The sequence below is a fragment of the Ipomoea nil genome, unplaced genomic scaffold (assembly GCF_001879475.1).
Source record: "Ipomoea nil cultivar Tokyo-kokei standard unplaced genomic scaffold, Asagao_1.1 scaffold0322, whole genome shotgun sequence".
In the NCBI taxonomy this organism is placed as follows: Eukaryota; Viridiplantae; Streptophyta; class Magnoliopsida; order Solanales; family Convolvulaceae; genus Ipomoea; species Ipomoea nil.
In genome coordinates, this window is record NW_017616750.1 from 870,005 (window position 1) to 884,136 (window position 14,132).

At 34.0% G+C, this 14,132-nt stretch overlaps 2 protein-coding genes across 3 annotated transcripts; both read right to left on the minus strand.

Annotated features, from left to right (window-relative positions):
* Positions 1 to 3,210: 3,210 nt before the first annotated feature.
* LOC109171632 (vacuolar protein sorting-associated protein 45 homolog) lies at positions 3,211 to 10,596 on the minus strand. Of its 2 annotated transcripts, none has more exons than XM_019320688.1 (14): positions 10,365 to 10,596; positions 10,003 to 10,101; positions 9,280 to 9,481; positions 8,992 to 9,071; positions 8,525 to 8,752; positions 8,130 to 8,255; positions 7,954 to 8,034; positions 7,717 to 7,858; positions 7,443 to 7,621; positions 6,511 to 6,666; positions 6,099 to 6,206; positions 5,883 to 6,004; positions 4,100 to 4,231; positions 3,211 to 3,619 (listed from the first exon to the last, which is right to left on the minus strand). In XM_019320688.1, exons 2-14 carry the CDS (start codon positions 10,090 to 10,092, stop codon positions 3,559 to 3,561), a joined length of 1,707 nt encoding a protein of 568 aa, XP_019176233.1. In that variant the 5' UTR covers positions 10,093 to 10,101; positions 10,365 to 10,596; the 3' UTR covers positions 3,211 to 3,558. The 2 variants fall into 2 exon arrangements, with proteins under 2 accessions (XP_019176233.1, XP_019176232.1); XM_019320687.1 differs by having other exon boundaries at positions 10,003 to 10,155.
* Positions 10,597 to 12,341: 1,745 nt separating this feature from the next.
* LOC109171585 lies at positions 12,342 to 13,192 on the minus strand. Its single transcript, XM_019320637.1, has 2 exons — positions 13,075 to 13,192; positions 12,342 to 12,955 (listed from the first exon to the last, which is right to left on the minus strand). Exons 1-2 carry the CDS (start codon positions 13,190 to 13,192, stop codon positions 12,342 to 12,344), a joined length of 732 nt encoding a protein of 243 aa, XP_019176182.1.
* Positions 13,193 to 14,132: the final 940 nt, after the last annotated feature.

A 14,132-nucleotide genomic window follows, 5' to 3' on the forward strand; every position in this document is an offset into this window, starting at 1 on the left:
GTTATATTTTGTTTATTTTTCTCCAATATAAAAATTCTTTACATTTAAATTCATCAATTGATTATATTCGCTACATTGTCCCTACGATGTCTTTATTAAAAAGAAATATTCATTATCAATAAATTAATTAAGATAAATAATTTTATTAGTTATATTGTCTTTATTTTTCTCCAATGTAAAAATTCTTTACATTCAAATTCATCAATTGATTATATTCACTCCTTTCAAAAAAATTGATTATATTCACTACATTGTCTATTATTTCTTTTGTGCACTATTTTTTAATTAAATATCAAAGTTATAATACAAAATAATGCTATATATTTAATTATTTATTTATCAAGTATTTTATTAATACCATGAAAAAATTAAAAAAATATAATTAATAAAGCCAATCATATTAACTACTTAGATGGATTTGTTGACAAAGAGAGTATTCAAATCACACAACAAATTAAAGTGAGAACTACCTCGCAATATCTTTGTTTGACAATCAGCAGTTAGCCTTAGCGGATTATATTTGCGTATTTGACCACCGAATTATATCAACGGTTGGTAAAAAGATATTTGAAAAAATTATCTATTTAGATTAACATGTAAAAAGACCTAAGGGTATACATATATTTAATAATAATAATAATAATTGTTTTTAAAAAAATAATAAAAATAAAAAAATATAATTAAGCCAATCATATTAACTATTCGTGAGATTTATTGACAAAAAGAGTATTCAAATCACACAACAAATTGAAGTGGGAAACTACCACGCAATGTCCTTGTTTGACAATCAACTGTTAGCTCTTCAATATTAGTATATATTTAATATTTTATGCCCTAATTTTTATATGCTCTCCCTTATGTCCCGTATTTGGTTTCAACCATACCTATACAATTATTTTATTGATAATTATAATCAATCTTGAATATATTATCTTGCATTTGTAAACTTAAAAATACCTATTTAAATACGCAAATTCAAATATGTTATAAAATGTGTTATAAAATAGATTAAAGATGAAATGTTTTAATATATTGCTTCATATTATCTATTTGTTTTAATCTTATCCATTCACTAGATATATAAATATAATATAGAAATGTTTTCCTTTTATATTAAATATAACAATGGGTTCTTTTTTTGTAAATTAATAAAGAAAAAATGCTAAAAGTTAAAACGCTACTTGAGAGAATGTTTCAAAATAAGTTATTATTTTAAGATCACAATAACATTTTGGAGTTACAAAATATTTCAAAATAAGTTATTATTTCAAAATTATGATAACATATGGAGTCACAATGTATGTGTCTCTATGATTGTGTCTGCTGCTACTTTCTGTTTCAATATCCATCAATTTTCCAGGGTTTCTTCTTTTGCTATTTTGTTTGGGATCCACCAAACCTAATATAAGTTCAGGAAAACAGTAAGCATGCATATCCAGGTTATATACAAAGTCATATATAAAGCCTATGTTATCTTCCACCAATATAAAAGGAAAAAAAAAATCTAACATTTTTCTTCCAAATACACTACTCAACTAGTAAGTTAAATTGGAGTAAACTTCTTTAAGTTGTTTAACTTATATTTACAAAAGAGTGTCTGAAAAAAGTACCTTAGTTGATATAGTGCCAATAAGAGGACACAAAAATCACTACATGAGATTATCTTATCAACACAGATAATCTCCGTTTTTGCCTCTTCTTTTCTTTCGTGCTTAATTGATAAGCTAATCAAGCAACCAACAATGAACTATCTAATAACATCACCTTTATAGAAGCTAAAAACCTTACATTTACAGAAGAGAACAAATCAAATTCGCCCCTTCCATTATCTTGGTACAACTAATGCAATAGTTGTTCTGAAAGCTGCTTATAAAAATAAGAACTGCCAAAAGCACCAAAAGTCACTGCAGATCAATTTCGCAATATTATTTTATTTATTTAAATTTTATACCTAAATTTGGGATTAACTGTAGTGGTTTTTTGAATGAATTTTACTACATAAACTCCCATGTCATACTCCTTAAAATAAAATTTGTCTTCAAAATTGTCATTTCTCAAATTTTTTCAATTTCTGTTTGTTTCTCAAAAGGTAATTTTTAAACTTATTATACTTTATTGACTTATCCAACGTAGGTTAATTCCTTAATAAAATAGAACATTTATCATTGTACTACCATAATTAAATTCATGTTGTTGTTTTTGTTGTTGTTTTTGTTGTTGTTATTATTATTATTATTATTATTATTATTATTATTATTATTATTATTATTATTATTATTATTATTATTATTATTATTATTATTATTATTTAAAAATCATACTTTTTGTCCCTAAGTTATTAAATCATTGTAATTTGTCTTTACTTATTAGTTGTGAAAAAGTTTAGGAACAAAAAGTGAGCATAACCAACAAATAAAAACAAACGAAATCTACAATTATCTTATAATTATTATAGTATTTAAATAAACTAATATAAATTTTGAAAATATTAACATATAATTTCTTTAATTTATATTTAAATAGGTTAAATATTAAGTTGAAGAGTAATGTTATATATTCCTTATTTTTTTCTTCAATTCATTCCCATGAAATTGACAACATTTAATTGGTAACTAAATGCTATTTTAATTAGTGGTGGGTTATGAATTATTTTGTAGTTTGTAGATTGTACTTCTAGACTTGTACTATATAATTTTTCGGACAAAAATACTCCTATTGTTATAACTTCCGTTATCTTTTTCATTTTGTTACCATGCACATGCATTCACAATATATTTTCTTATATTTTTTAATGATAATAATATTTGTAGACATTATATAATGGATTATTATAATAAATAAATTTGATTTCATATAGACTTTAATTAGTAAGGATTTATTAGTTATTTTAAAAGTATAAATAATTGGACATATAGTTTGCGCATCGTGCATAGAAAAGACTAGTAATATTAATAAGGAATAAATTGTTTTTTACTTTTAAGAGAAAATATAATACTTTTGAAGAAAAAAATATAATACTTTTAATCAAAGTGTAAATAAAAGTATTACATTTTTCATTCAAAAGTATTACACAAGTAACAAAAACTTTATTCCTAATTAGTATTACATTTTCATTCTGATTCGATCCATCGCATGAATGAGCCGGTTTCACACAAATTTTTTCCCTTCAAAATATGATTTTTGTTTTTCATGCACCCAAATAAAGAGAAAGGAAACTTAAACGAAAAAACTCACATTTCCTCGGTACGTAACATTTTACCACAATTACAAATTCTCTGCAAATCACACAATGGATTTTCTATCCCCTACCCTCTCCACACACACTAGCAACTAATATTTGGAAAGCTTATTGGAAGAGTAATGATGTTGTACAGTTGTGGACAAAAAAAGATTACATACAAACTTCGATGCTCAAAAGATCTTCTAGCTTAGGTGCGAGTATAGTATAATTTTCACAACTGATATTCCATGTTTGATTCCTGAGCCAAATGCGTCAAAACACAAAACATATCAGCTTCTTGCCTTGCCTGTATATACGTCTCCTTAGAACTGCGACTTTTAAACCACACTGGTGCTTGTCCGAGCAATTCTCTGGGATTCTTCGAGGTCCTTCAAAAATCTACATGTCCACCAAAAAAGAAAGCGAGGGAACAAATTAAGGGGATCTTGAAACACACAATACGAATTGACACTATAGAGATTTGTTGGCGTAGTCTCCTTAACTAAAAGATCACAGATTCACAGTGCACTGCCTATTCAACTACCGAGTTCCCATCAGTATGAACCAAATGTACACCAAAGTTCCCTCTATTTCAGTGTTCATTTCATACAACTGTGACGAACATTTACTTCATAGTTACTACTTACTAAGCACTCATTTATGAACACTTAAGTTCAAACGTTATTGCTTTCAACAAAAAAAAAAGTTCAAACGTTATTAATATAGAGTGAGCAGCCAAGTGATTAATACTCAAATGTTTTGACGAATGTTACTCAAAGAAAGCAAACTGTATTATGACATTGTTTTGTATTCATGTCATTTTCTTCATCAATATGTAATTGCTATTAAGACTCCTCTTTAGGGTTTAAGAAAACAGACCTCCTAGAATTAAGAATTGCAGAACCACCGAGTATGAAACGAATGCCCGAAATTGTAGAATTCTGTAAAGCAACAGAGCGTGACTCCTCATATGTGGTCCCACCAACAATGAAAATTACCACGTCATGTGGCCTGCAAGAGAAACACATGGTATGATACATTATTAAAATGCAACCTCAGAAGTTATTCAAGCAATGGATTTTGTGTCAAAATCCATTAAAAAAAAAAGAACTATCGATGATCTGGATTTCATTAGGCCCTCAGCATTTAGAACATATCAATTAACCACTAAAATGAACAAATCAAATTTCACAAGCATGTACCTAATGTGAATTTCTAGAAGATGGACATCAAACATGTGACTGTAAAAAGTTGTAAGAGTGTAAGACTCTGTTTGGTGCACAAGAATTAGATTGGTGTAAAAACAAAATTCTAATTTCAAATGGCTAAGAACCATTATTCCTTAGGAATCCATATTCCATCCTTACCACCCTTCTATCTTTAGCTACAGTAAAGTAATAGGGATTCACAAGAAAGAAAAAAATCAATTCTCTTCCTCATTCCTTGCCAAAGGTTCAATTCATTTCCTCATGTTGCAGCTATGTACCAAATGGCAACAGTTATATTTCAGTCAAAAGTAATCTGATACAAATAAAACATATTCTATTCCTTCTTCCGTAGGAATTATTCCTTCCAGTCTTTCCACATAAGGAAACACAGGAAAGGAATTGGAGATCTGAAACACAACTCCATTCTGATCCTAATCCTGCATACCAAAATCCAAATGGAGCCTAATAGTCACCTTCAGTTGTAGCTATAAGCAGTTTTAAGGTAGAAGTCAATCACACTGAGAATGTTGGGAAGCTAACATCTATAGAAACAGATTCATGACAAAGGATGAGTCGAAGCAAGGGAAAATGACTATGGCAAATAGGCATTTCCAGAGGGTCTAGAACAATAATTCAGGAAATAGCAACTATATAAAGATCAGAGCTTCATATAGAACGCAAAGAGGTACACTGAAAAAAACAAAAAAAAAAAAGGTGCAATTAACTAAGTGGACAAAAATATCAAATTGGGACACAAGTCTTATATTTATAAGACAAGTTGCAAGTCATGTAGTTAAAACTTCTATAGTATAACTAAAGTAAATATGATAGCCAGAAATCTATTTGATATACATTCTACGGCTGCAAAACCAAGAACATTTAGTAAATGTTTGACCATCAAGATTTTATACAATAACTAAATTTGTAGATTTGTCAACCATGACTCATCAAATTTTTAACCCTAAAAGACCTAGGAAAATTCACATCCAAAGAGTAATATTGGTCAAAATTAACTATTAAGATAATAACAAACTCAACCTCTGAAATAAAGTAAATGTGAGAAATCTGAATTTTGAATTAGTCCCAAAAAAAAATTGCCAAAAACCTTAGAGCTCTCGGAGTACAAGTTCAATCCCCTTTCCCCTCAAATGCACCCAAAAATAAAATTGAACACTAGTACACATGATTCCATAAATTACTCTGGAACTAATACTAATATATTTAGTTTAAAAAGGATCAGAAAAGGGTGTTACTCAACAAATTCTATGAGATAGGACTATGCCTTTTATAAATCAAGAAACCTACAAGATGGAAAAATAGGATATTCATGCATGGATATAAATCAACAAGAGCAAGTTGCACGGAATCAATTAGCAAGATTTGAATGGCAATCATAGAGCCTTCATAATTATGGAAAATATCTTGAAATGTCAGATAAAACTCTAGTGACCAACCTGCCTTGCTGATAGTGATTCCCAACAAAAGGGTAGTCAACATCTCTCAAACGCCCTTTAATAATACTCTCCATGGTTTGGAACAGAAGAGGCTGATGCTGGGTGTACACATTCTCAACTCCCTACAACAATCGTGAAAATAAACTGTGAGCATGTAAAGATTCATGCTTTAGAAGAAGTATAAAGGAGGAGAATAATAGAGGTTTCCATATAGACCTTAAGCCCACGAGCCATATTTCTTGCAATATTAAGGAGATCCCTATTTCCATAGAGATCCCCAGTTCGTTTATCAACTCCAGCCTGCTTTAATAGAAACTGCACGAGCTGTAAATCCAGAACAGAGAAGTCAATGATCCTTGTCTTGTTTTTTAAAGGTGTTTGAGACATCTTTGTGTTATTTTTTTAAAGCACATGGAATCATCAAGAAAATGAATTCAAGACAAAGGGGGAAGGAGGTCAATAAAGAGAAAAAAGGTTCATTCCTTCCCAAAAAGGATTGTCCTCCATACTTGCCAAAGCAACATCTAAATTTCAATTCCCAATTTCCCTTCACAAAGGATACGAATGGAGCAAACAGTATCAGGAAGCAAAATAAAGTCAAGATACAATTATGGGATAACTTCATTACCCCAGGTTTGTACTTTGGAGATCGAGAAGCCAATTTATTAAACAACTGCATGAGTTGAACAGGGCTCTCCTTCTCATAGCGCAAAGCATACAACATGACGAGCCGTAACCGGTCAACATCAGAAATGCTTTCATCGTTTAGCAGATTCGTTACAGCCTGTACATAAGAATGTGTAAGAATATACAATAGAAGCCATTTTCATATATCTGTGAAGTTAAATTGTTGTTTAATTTGAGTTTGAGAAACATTTCCAACACATGCAAGATGATCATTAGATGCCAATTCAATACTTAAAATAAGAAATAAAATGTGCCTATGGACTAGTAGAATTAGCATATTAATAATATCATCCTTCTATTCACTGATATTGTGGCAGACTTTGCAGCCAATATTCAGTGCCTATTAATATTTTCTCCACATTATCGTTTGTTCTTGTAATAATTAGCAGTTAATTTAGTCTATTAAGTGGTTATTCACCATAAAGTGGGCATGCGGGATGAAGAAGGGGCACATGAAAAGATCACAAGTCACAGGTGGAAGAATTAGATTTCTTGAATAAAAGAAGAGCTGAAGAAGCATGAGATGTATAATTTTCTTCCAAAATTAGATTAACTGAAATAGAAAACTTTTTCTCAATATCATAAAACACTTAAACCAATGTACAAATTCAACTGTCCTACCAGGTAATTTGTATCAATTTGGCATTTTCTGCTCTAGATGCTGTTTTCTTTGACAAATATCAATGTCAAAAACAAGCCTAGTTTCCTTTAGGATTCAATTCTTCTTAGATTTAAACCAGAATAAACTCATACTAACAAAACTAACACACTCTTTACTATATATCACATCTGTAGCACCGAGAACCAGTTTATGCAGGAAATATGAATTTAGGCAAGAAATTATGATCAAATATAGATAAAAAGGCTGACTACCTCAAATGCTGCTCCCTGTCCACCATTGCATGCCAATTCTTGTTCTGTTTGTGAAACTAACATTAGTTTTCTTTCTTCAACTAATTTGCTCATTTCAGTAACCAGGGTTACATGCTTTGAAACATTGCCATGCATTTTTTTGTACTCTGGATAGTTGTCTACAAATTTAACCATGTCCTCTGAAAAGTTGAAAGCAATATTTATGTAGGTCATAGCTGTTATAAAACCCGAACAGAAACAAAGATAAAGCTTAATAAATCTTCTGCATACGAACCTATTGTCTGGATGTTCTGATTACTTTTTGAAACTTGTTGGAAAACATCCACCATCTTTTTAATATTCATTCCTATGTCTCCAAAGTTTTCATGCATATTAGCTTTGAAAAATGAATCTTGCTCTGATGACAGTACAACCTCCTAAAACATGAGAATAGCCGAATGCATCAAAATTTGCAACAAAAAAAAAAAAAGTAGGAAGCAGAAAGGCACTACAAGAGTAAATTACATCAAACCTGCTGATCCTTAGGAAGCTTGCCGATGCTTCTAAGATCTACCTTATTGTCTTGGATACCTATTAATTCATGAACCATTGCCTAGGAAAGCAGAAGCAATGAACAAGGCATGAGGTCCATTTAACTTCCAACATATTTACAAGAAGATTAACATATGGGCCAGGAAAATGAAATACCTGATAGGTCCATTGATTAAGTAATGGAGTAACAGGGTCATCCCTCCTGTCAATTATTAGTAACAAAGGAGAAACTTCTGACCGTCTGAAATCAAAAAGACCACTTTCCTGCTGGTACATCAGTTTCTGCAAATCAAGGAGAGAGAAATTGGTCAACATTTTGCATCTCAAATATACATTCACTGAGCCTCTTCCTAGTGCAACTCAGTCACCAAACTCAACTATCTAAGACTTAATCCCAATCTATTTGGCATTAGCTCAGCTAAGTCATTGAAAGAAGAAGAAGAAAATATATGGAACTAAGAAAAAAAAAAGATTCTGCATAGATGAAGATAAGATTGTATCAAAAGTTAAAAACTTGAAAAGAAATATCCCAAAAATAGAGAAATGCTCACCGCTGCTTCTTGTGCTACCCTTTTTGCAATATCAGATGTCCGTGAATATCGAATAACAGGCCTTTGTTTTAAAGAAAGAAAAAGAGCAGAAAGTCCATCAACCACTCTATCACAAAAACGTTGCAAACCAGATGGATCAACAACTGCCGGAAGCATGTACATATGGTTTGATACCATATTAAGAGTGAAATGGTAGGGGTCAACTGCAACAAAGTCTGCATAAAATTCCTACAAATCAAATAAATCACTGTTGGGGCACAACCAATATCTATTTCTCAGACCAAAAGGAATTATTGCAATCACTGATCATGCTAAAATCCTTACATGATACTTTCTTTTTTACATATTTTCAGTATTCCATAACATTAATACTATTTTTGAGATATAATAACATGATGTATGCCATGAGACAGAGATGATAAAACAATTTCATCTAAAATAGTTCTTTACAGTGAATCTTAAGGTACCTGCAGTTGCTGCACCACTTCATGTTCATCTGAATCTGCTAAAATATGAATCTGAGTATCTCTCAATATGTTTGAGAAAACTGCATAAAGTGGCAAAGGAAAAGAAGAAATAACTTCAATTAAACATTATTTTACAGGTGATGCCTTGATGGATATTATAATAACTGAAGAGTGCTGTGTCGTGTTTTCAAGAGCACATATCATAGAAGTCCGTGCAGTTTCAGATTAAAAATTTAGTACATTCTCAGCATCTACTTAAATTAAAGACTTCTTTCACATGATACTTACAAAGGTGATATTCTCCAAACCTAGGCTTAGCCAATTGACGCCTCATGTGCTGAATATTCTCCGATGTTGGCCTCAGAAAATAGACTGCTTTAAGATGCGACATCGATTCCTTGGACATAGAAGTAGAATCCAGCAGCTCCACAAGAAACACTTCCTTCTTAAGAAGGTCTGATTGACTATACACCACACTCACAATACTCACCTACAATAACTTAAGAAATACTGCTTAAACTGATATTTCCACTAAATAATCAACACTCATGTTTCAGTTATATCCTAAAATGTCAGCTCAGTTTTCTCAACATCCAGTTAATAATTTAGTAATTACTAATTAGTAGTGTTTTTCTTTTTACCCAACAAGATGAAGATCAAAGCTCTCCATATACTAAGCTTCCTAAATATATCAATGACAATGTTTTCCTCTAGTAATCTATATTTATTCCAAGCCCGGTACCTTACTAGCTTACGAAGAAATTTTCAATTCAAGAAAACCTAAATTTCCAAAGTGTAATCCAGGGGAAGGGGGAGGGAAAAAAAAAATCATTGGTAGAGTTTCAACAATTCAAAAGGAAGAAATCAATTAAAGTTCCGATTAAAGCAGGTAAATTTTCACACATATTGTTTCTATTACTAAATCCAACAGAAAAATGAAAAATAAAGCACAATTAACTGACGAGAGCACTGTTTAATGAAATGAATTACTGGTAGGGGAAAGTGACGAACCGTATCGGAGTCGAGAATGAGGACCTTCATTCCAGAAATGTCCTGTAGCATGCGATTGATGTAGTCTCGAACCGCCGTAACAACCGCCATTATGTTGTTGTAGTTGAAAAGGGGGAGAGATCAGAGATCGGAGATTCGGAGAAGATGATGAATCTAAGGTGTGCATCAGTTGGTTACAATTAATAACAAGAAAACATTGTATGGATGATCATAACAAACCAAAATAAATAAATAAATAAATAAATTCGGAGGTCACATAGGAAGAAGACCAAGCTGCCATGGCAGCAAACTTCCAAAAACTTCTAATAAATTAGGATGTGAAGTACGCTTCAATGCCTCTAGATAAGATACTCTATACATACCCTATGTGTAATTGATGTAAAAATGCGCCGGCCGATCTCCTTGAAAAGTCGTAGTTTCTGAAATCAGATTTTCCGGCAGACCTGACAGTCGACAATATGTGCTCTCGAACTTTAGCTGCTTCAAATTTGGATGCGAATTTCTCACATCTATGTTTCTCTCAATCTGTTAAACGCTCCCTCTTTTGAAGCCTCCATGCTTCTGCGTTTCAATTTTTCCTCAGAACTTCGGAATAAAATCTAAATGAGTTAATACCCAAAATCGTCCTCGACTATAGTGGTTTTTCTCAATTTCGTCCTAAACGACTTTGGTGACCTAATATCGTCCTAGACTTTTGTGTTTCGCTCAATTTAGTCCCAGACTTTTGTGTTTTTGCTCAATTTAGTCCTTCATTTGTTATTCTGTCCATTTGGTGTTAAATAAATGGACAATTCAGTAATTTTAATATTGACATCTCTTTACTCATAGACATGTGAACTACGAAATCCTTTTTTTTTTTTACGAATTACTCCCAGAATTACTCCTAAAACTGCGAATATAAAATTTGATTTGTAGGTCCGGGAGTAATTGTGGGTGTAATTCGTACAAGAAAGAGGAATTTCGCACTTCACAAGTTGAAAGTAAAGAGAGATCAATATTGACATTACTGAATTGTCTCTTTATTTAACACCAATTTGACGGAATAACAAATGGAGGACAAAATTGAGCGAAACACAAAAGTCTGGGACGATATTAGGTCACCAAAGTCGTTTAGGACGAAATTGAGAAAAATCACTATAGTCGAGGACGATTTTGGGTATTAACTCAAATCTAAATCTAAAATCTAAAAATGTCTATAAGTCTATTATTATTATTATTCCTAGTATGTCACCTTTGGGATGCACCCACTAAAAATTTGTAAAATTTTAAGAGTTAATACCTTCAATGGTCTTCCGAGTATTAGTCATATACCAGCTGTGGACATATACTTTTAAACGATCACGAGACGTCTTCCATCTTTTCAAAAATAACTAGTCGTGATCCTCCCGTTATGTTTGCTGTCAAATGGACGTTAAGTGTGAGGGCAAACCTGTCATTTCTCTCATATCTCCTCCGTCACCTTTAGAGCTGTCAAAATGGGCTTAGCCTGCCGGGCTTTCCCGCCCCGTCCAGCCAAAAGGACGGGTCGGGCTCGTGGTTTAGAATCCCGTATTAAAAACGGGCTTTTTTACCCGCCCCGCCTAGCCCGCTTGCATTTTTTTTTTTTAATATTCTAATTTCTAAATATGTTTAAATTCTAAAAGTCTAAAAAGTAAAAAGTAAAAAAAAAAAAAAAAACCCTAATCCCTATTCCGCTATTCGTTTATGCGAGAGGGAGTGCAACTGTGCGAGACGAGACGCTCAGTCTGATTGCGAGACACCGGCGCACTTCACTGTCCGAGAGCGAGAGTGCGTTCGTCCATCGCGAGTCGCCGGCGACCCACCGCGCATCCACCGCTCGTCCACCACTCGTCCACCGCACTTCACTGTCCAGCCTCCAGGTAATTTGTTTTTTTTTTTCATTCCCTTTACACTGTAAATATATAATCACTGAACTGCCTGAAGTATGAATAAAGGGAATGATTCCTTGCCCTACCAGTTCTTTGCAGTAGACTCGGAAGATAAACAGGAAAAAGGGTAGAGAAGAGATAGAATTGGAGGTTGAGAGGAAGAGAGAAGGGAGAAGAAGAAGAATAATAATCTTATTGATCAGCATGAGGAAAACCTTACAGCCAATACACTGTTTAATATAACTAACAGCCAACAGATTCCCCAAACTCTAGCTGGAAAATAACAACCGAAGCTACTGGAGTCTAACTGCTAAGTGTAGAAACGACGTCGTCTGATTAGGGCTTAACTGCTTCAATGTTCTTCTCCAACGACGCCGTTTGGCTTAAGTTCATAACGACTTCAACTGTCGCCTGATCCTACGACACCGTTTTGGCCTTCCTTTTCCTGCCTTATTTACTGCCACTTTCCAAGGTCATAACACCACCCCCACCTTCAGAGGATCCTTGTCCCCAAGGATCAAAAGAAGGGAATTGGCTCTTGAGGTGGTGATATTCTTCCCAAGTTGCTTTATCTGGAGGTAAGTTGGCCCATTGAACTAGCAGCTCAGTGACTGCTCTATTGTTTTGCTTCACCAGACGTTTTCCCTGTACTGCAATGGGAGCTGTTAGTATCTGCCCCTCTTTTCCCACAGATGGAGGATCAAATTGGACTACCACTCCCTCTCCCACCTTCTTTTTGAGCTGGGATACATGGAAGACAGGGTGTAGTAATGTGCCTGAGGGTAAGGACAACTTATAAGCAACTTCCCCAATCCTCTCAATCACCTCATAGGGCCCATAATATTTAGCTGATAGTTTCAGGTTCCTTCTGACAGCCACAGAAACCTGCCTGTAGGGTTGGATCTTAAGATATACCCAATCCCCTACATTCAGTACTCTCTCACTCCTGCTTTTATCCTTTTGTACCTTCATTCGATTTTGAGCCTGCCTGAGGTTTTCTTTGAGTGTTGTCAACATAGCTTCCCTTGATGCTACCCAATCCAGATTGTCCCCACCAGTATTTCCTGACAGTGCCAACTAAGGAGGAGAATACCCATACAAAGCTTGGAAAGGGGTGCCTTTCAAGGCTGTATGAAAGTTGGTGTTGTACCACCACTCAGCTAAGTGGAGCCATTTTCCCAACTGTGAGGTTTCTGAAATGCCATACACCTCAAATACCTCTCAACACACTGATTGACTTTCTCAGTTTGTCCATCTGTCTGCGGGTGGTATGCAGTAGATAGATTCAATTTCACCTGCATTTTTCTGAATAAAGCTTGTCAAAACTTGCTTGTGAAGACCTTGTCTCTGTCAGAGATTATACTTTTTGGAAGACCATGCAGCTTGTAGACATTCTCCATAAACAAATCTGCAATCTTTTCAGCAGTGTATGGATGGCTTAGACTGATGAAATGTGCATATTTGGTCAGCCTATCTACTACCACCATTATAACTTCCTTGTTTCCTGACTTGGGCAGCCCCTCTATGAAGTCCATGGACACACTTTGCCAAGCTCCATCAGGGATAGGTAGGGGTTGCAATAAGCCAGGGTTAACCACATTTTCCCCCTTGCATTTTTGACAAATGTCACACCTTTGGACCATCTCTATCACATCTCTTTTAAGGCCCTTCCAGTAAAACAAAGCTTTCAACATTTGGTAAGTGCCATTTTGTCCAGCATGCCCCCCAACAGCTGACTCATGCAGTTGTAACATCAACTCCTTCCTCAAGTTGCCTGTACTGCCCACATATAGTCTATTCTTGTATCTTATGAGGCCCCCTATCACAGAAACATTAGGATCAACAGAAGGGTTAACCAGGGCAGAGGTCAAGGTGTCAGCAGCCCAGCTATCATTAGTGTAACTCTTAGCAACATCCTCCATCCACTGGGGCTGAGTTGCTAAAATAGCAAAGGTGGCAGCCCTATCTCCATCTTCCCTTCTAGACAAAGCATCAGCAGCCCTATTGTCAATCCCCTTCTTGTAGTGGATTGAATAATCCAATCCTAGCAATTTAGAGAGTCCCTTTTGTTGTAAGGCAGTAGTTATCTTCTGTTCTAACAGGAATTGTAAACTGTGGTGATCAGTTTTGATGGTGAAGTGTCTTCCCATGAGGTATGGCTTCCACTTATCCACAACATTAATTATAGACAAGTACTCTTTCTCATATATGGATATCCCTAAGTGTTTCCCTCCAAAAGCT

Coding starts and splice junctions, on each gene's coding strand:
- LOC109171632 (XM_019320688.1), bottom strand. CDS start 10,092: ATGGCGGTTGTTACGGCGGTTCGAGACTACATCAATCGCATGCTACAG. Junction 8,753..8,991: donor AAGTGGTGCAGCAACTGCAG/GTACCTTAAGAT, acceptor TTTGATTTGTAG/GAATTTTATGCAGACTTTGT. Junction 7,622..7,716: donor TCAGAACATCCAGACAATAG/GTTCGTATGCAG, acceptor TCAACTTTTCAG/AGGACATGGTTAAATTTGTA.
- LOC109171585 (XM_019320637.1), bottom strand. CDS start 13,192: ATGCAGGTGAAATTGAATCTATCTACTGCATACCACCCGCAGACAGAT. Junction 12,956..13,074: donor GGCATTTCAGAAACCTCACA/GTTGGGAAAATG, acceptor TGGCACTGTCAG/GAAATACTGGTGGGGACAAT.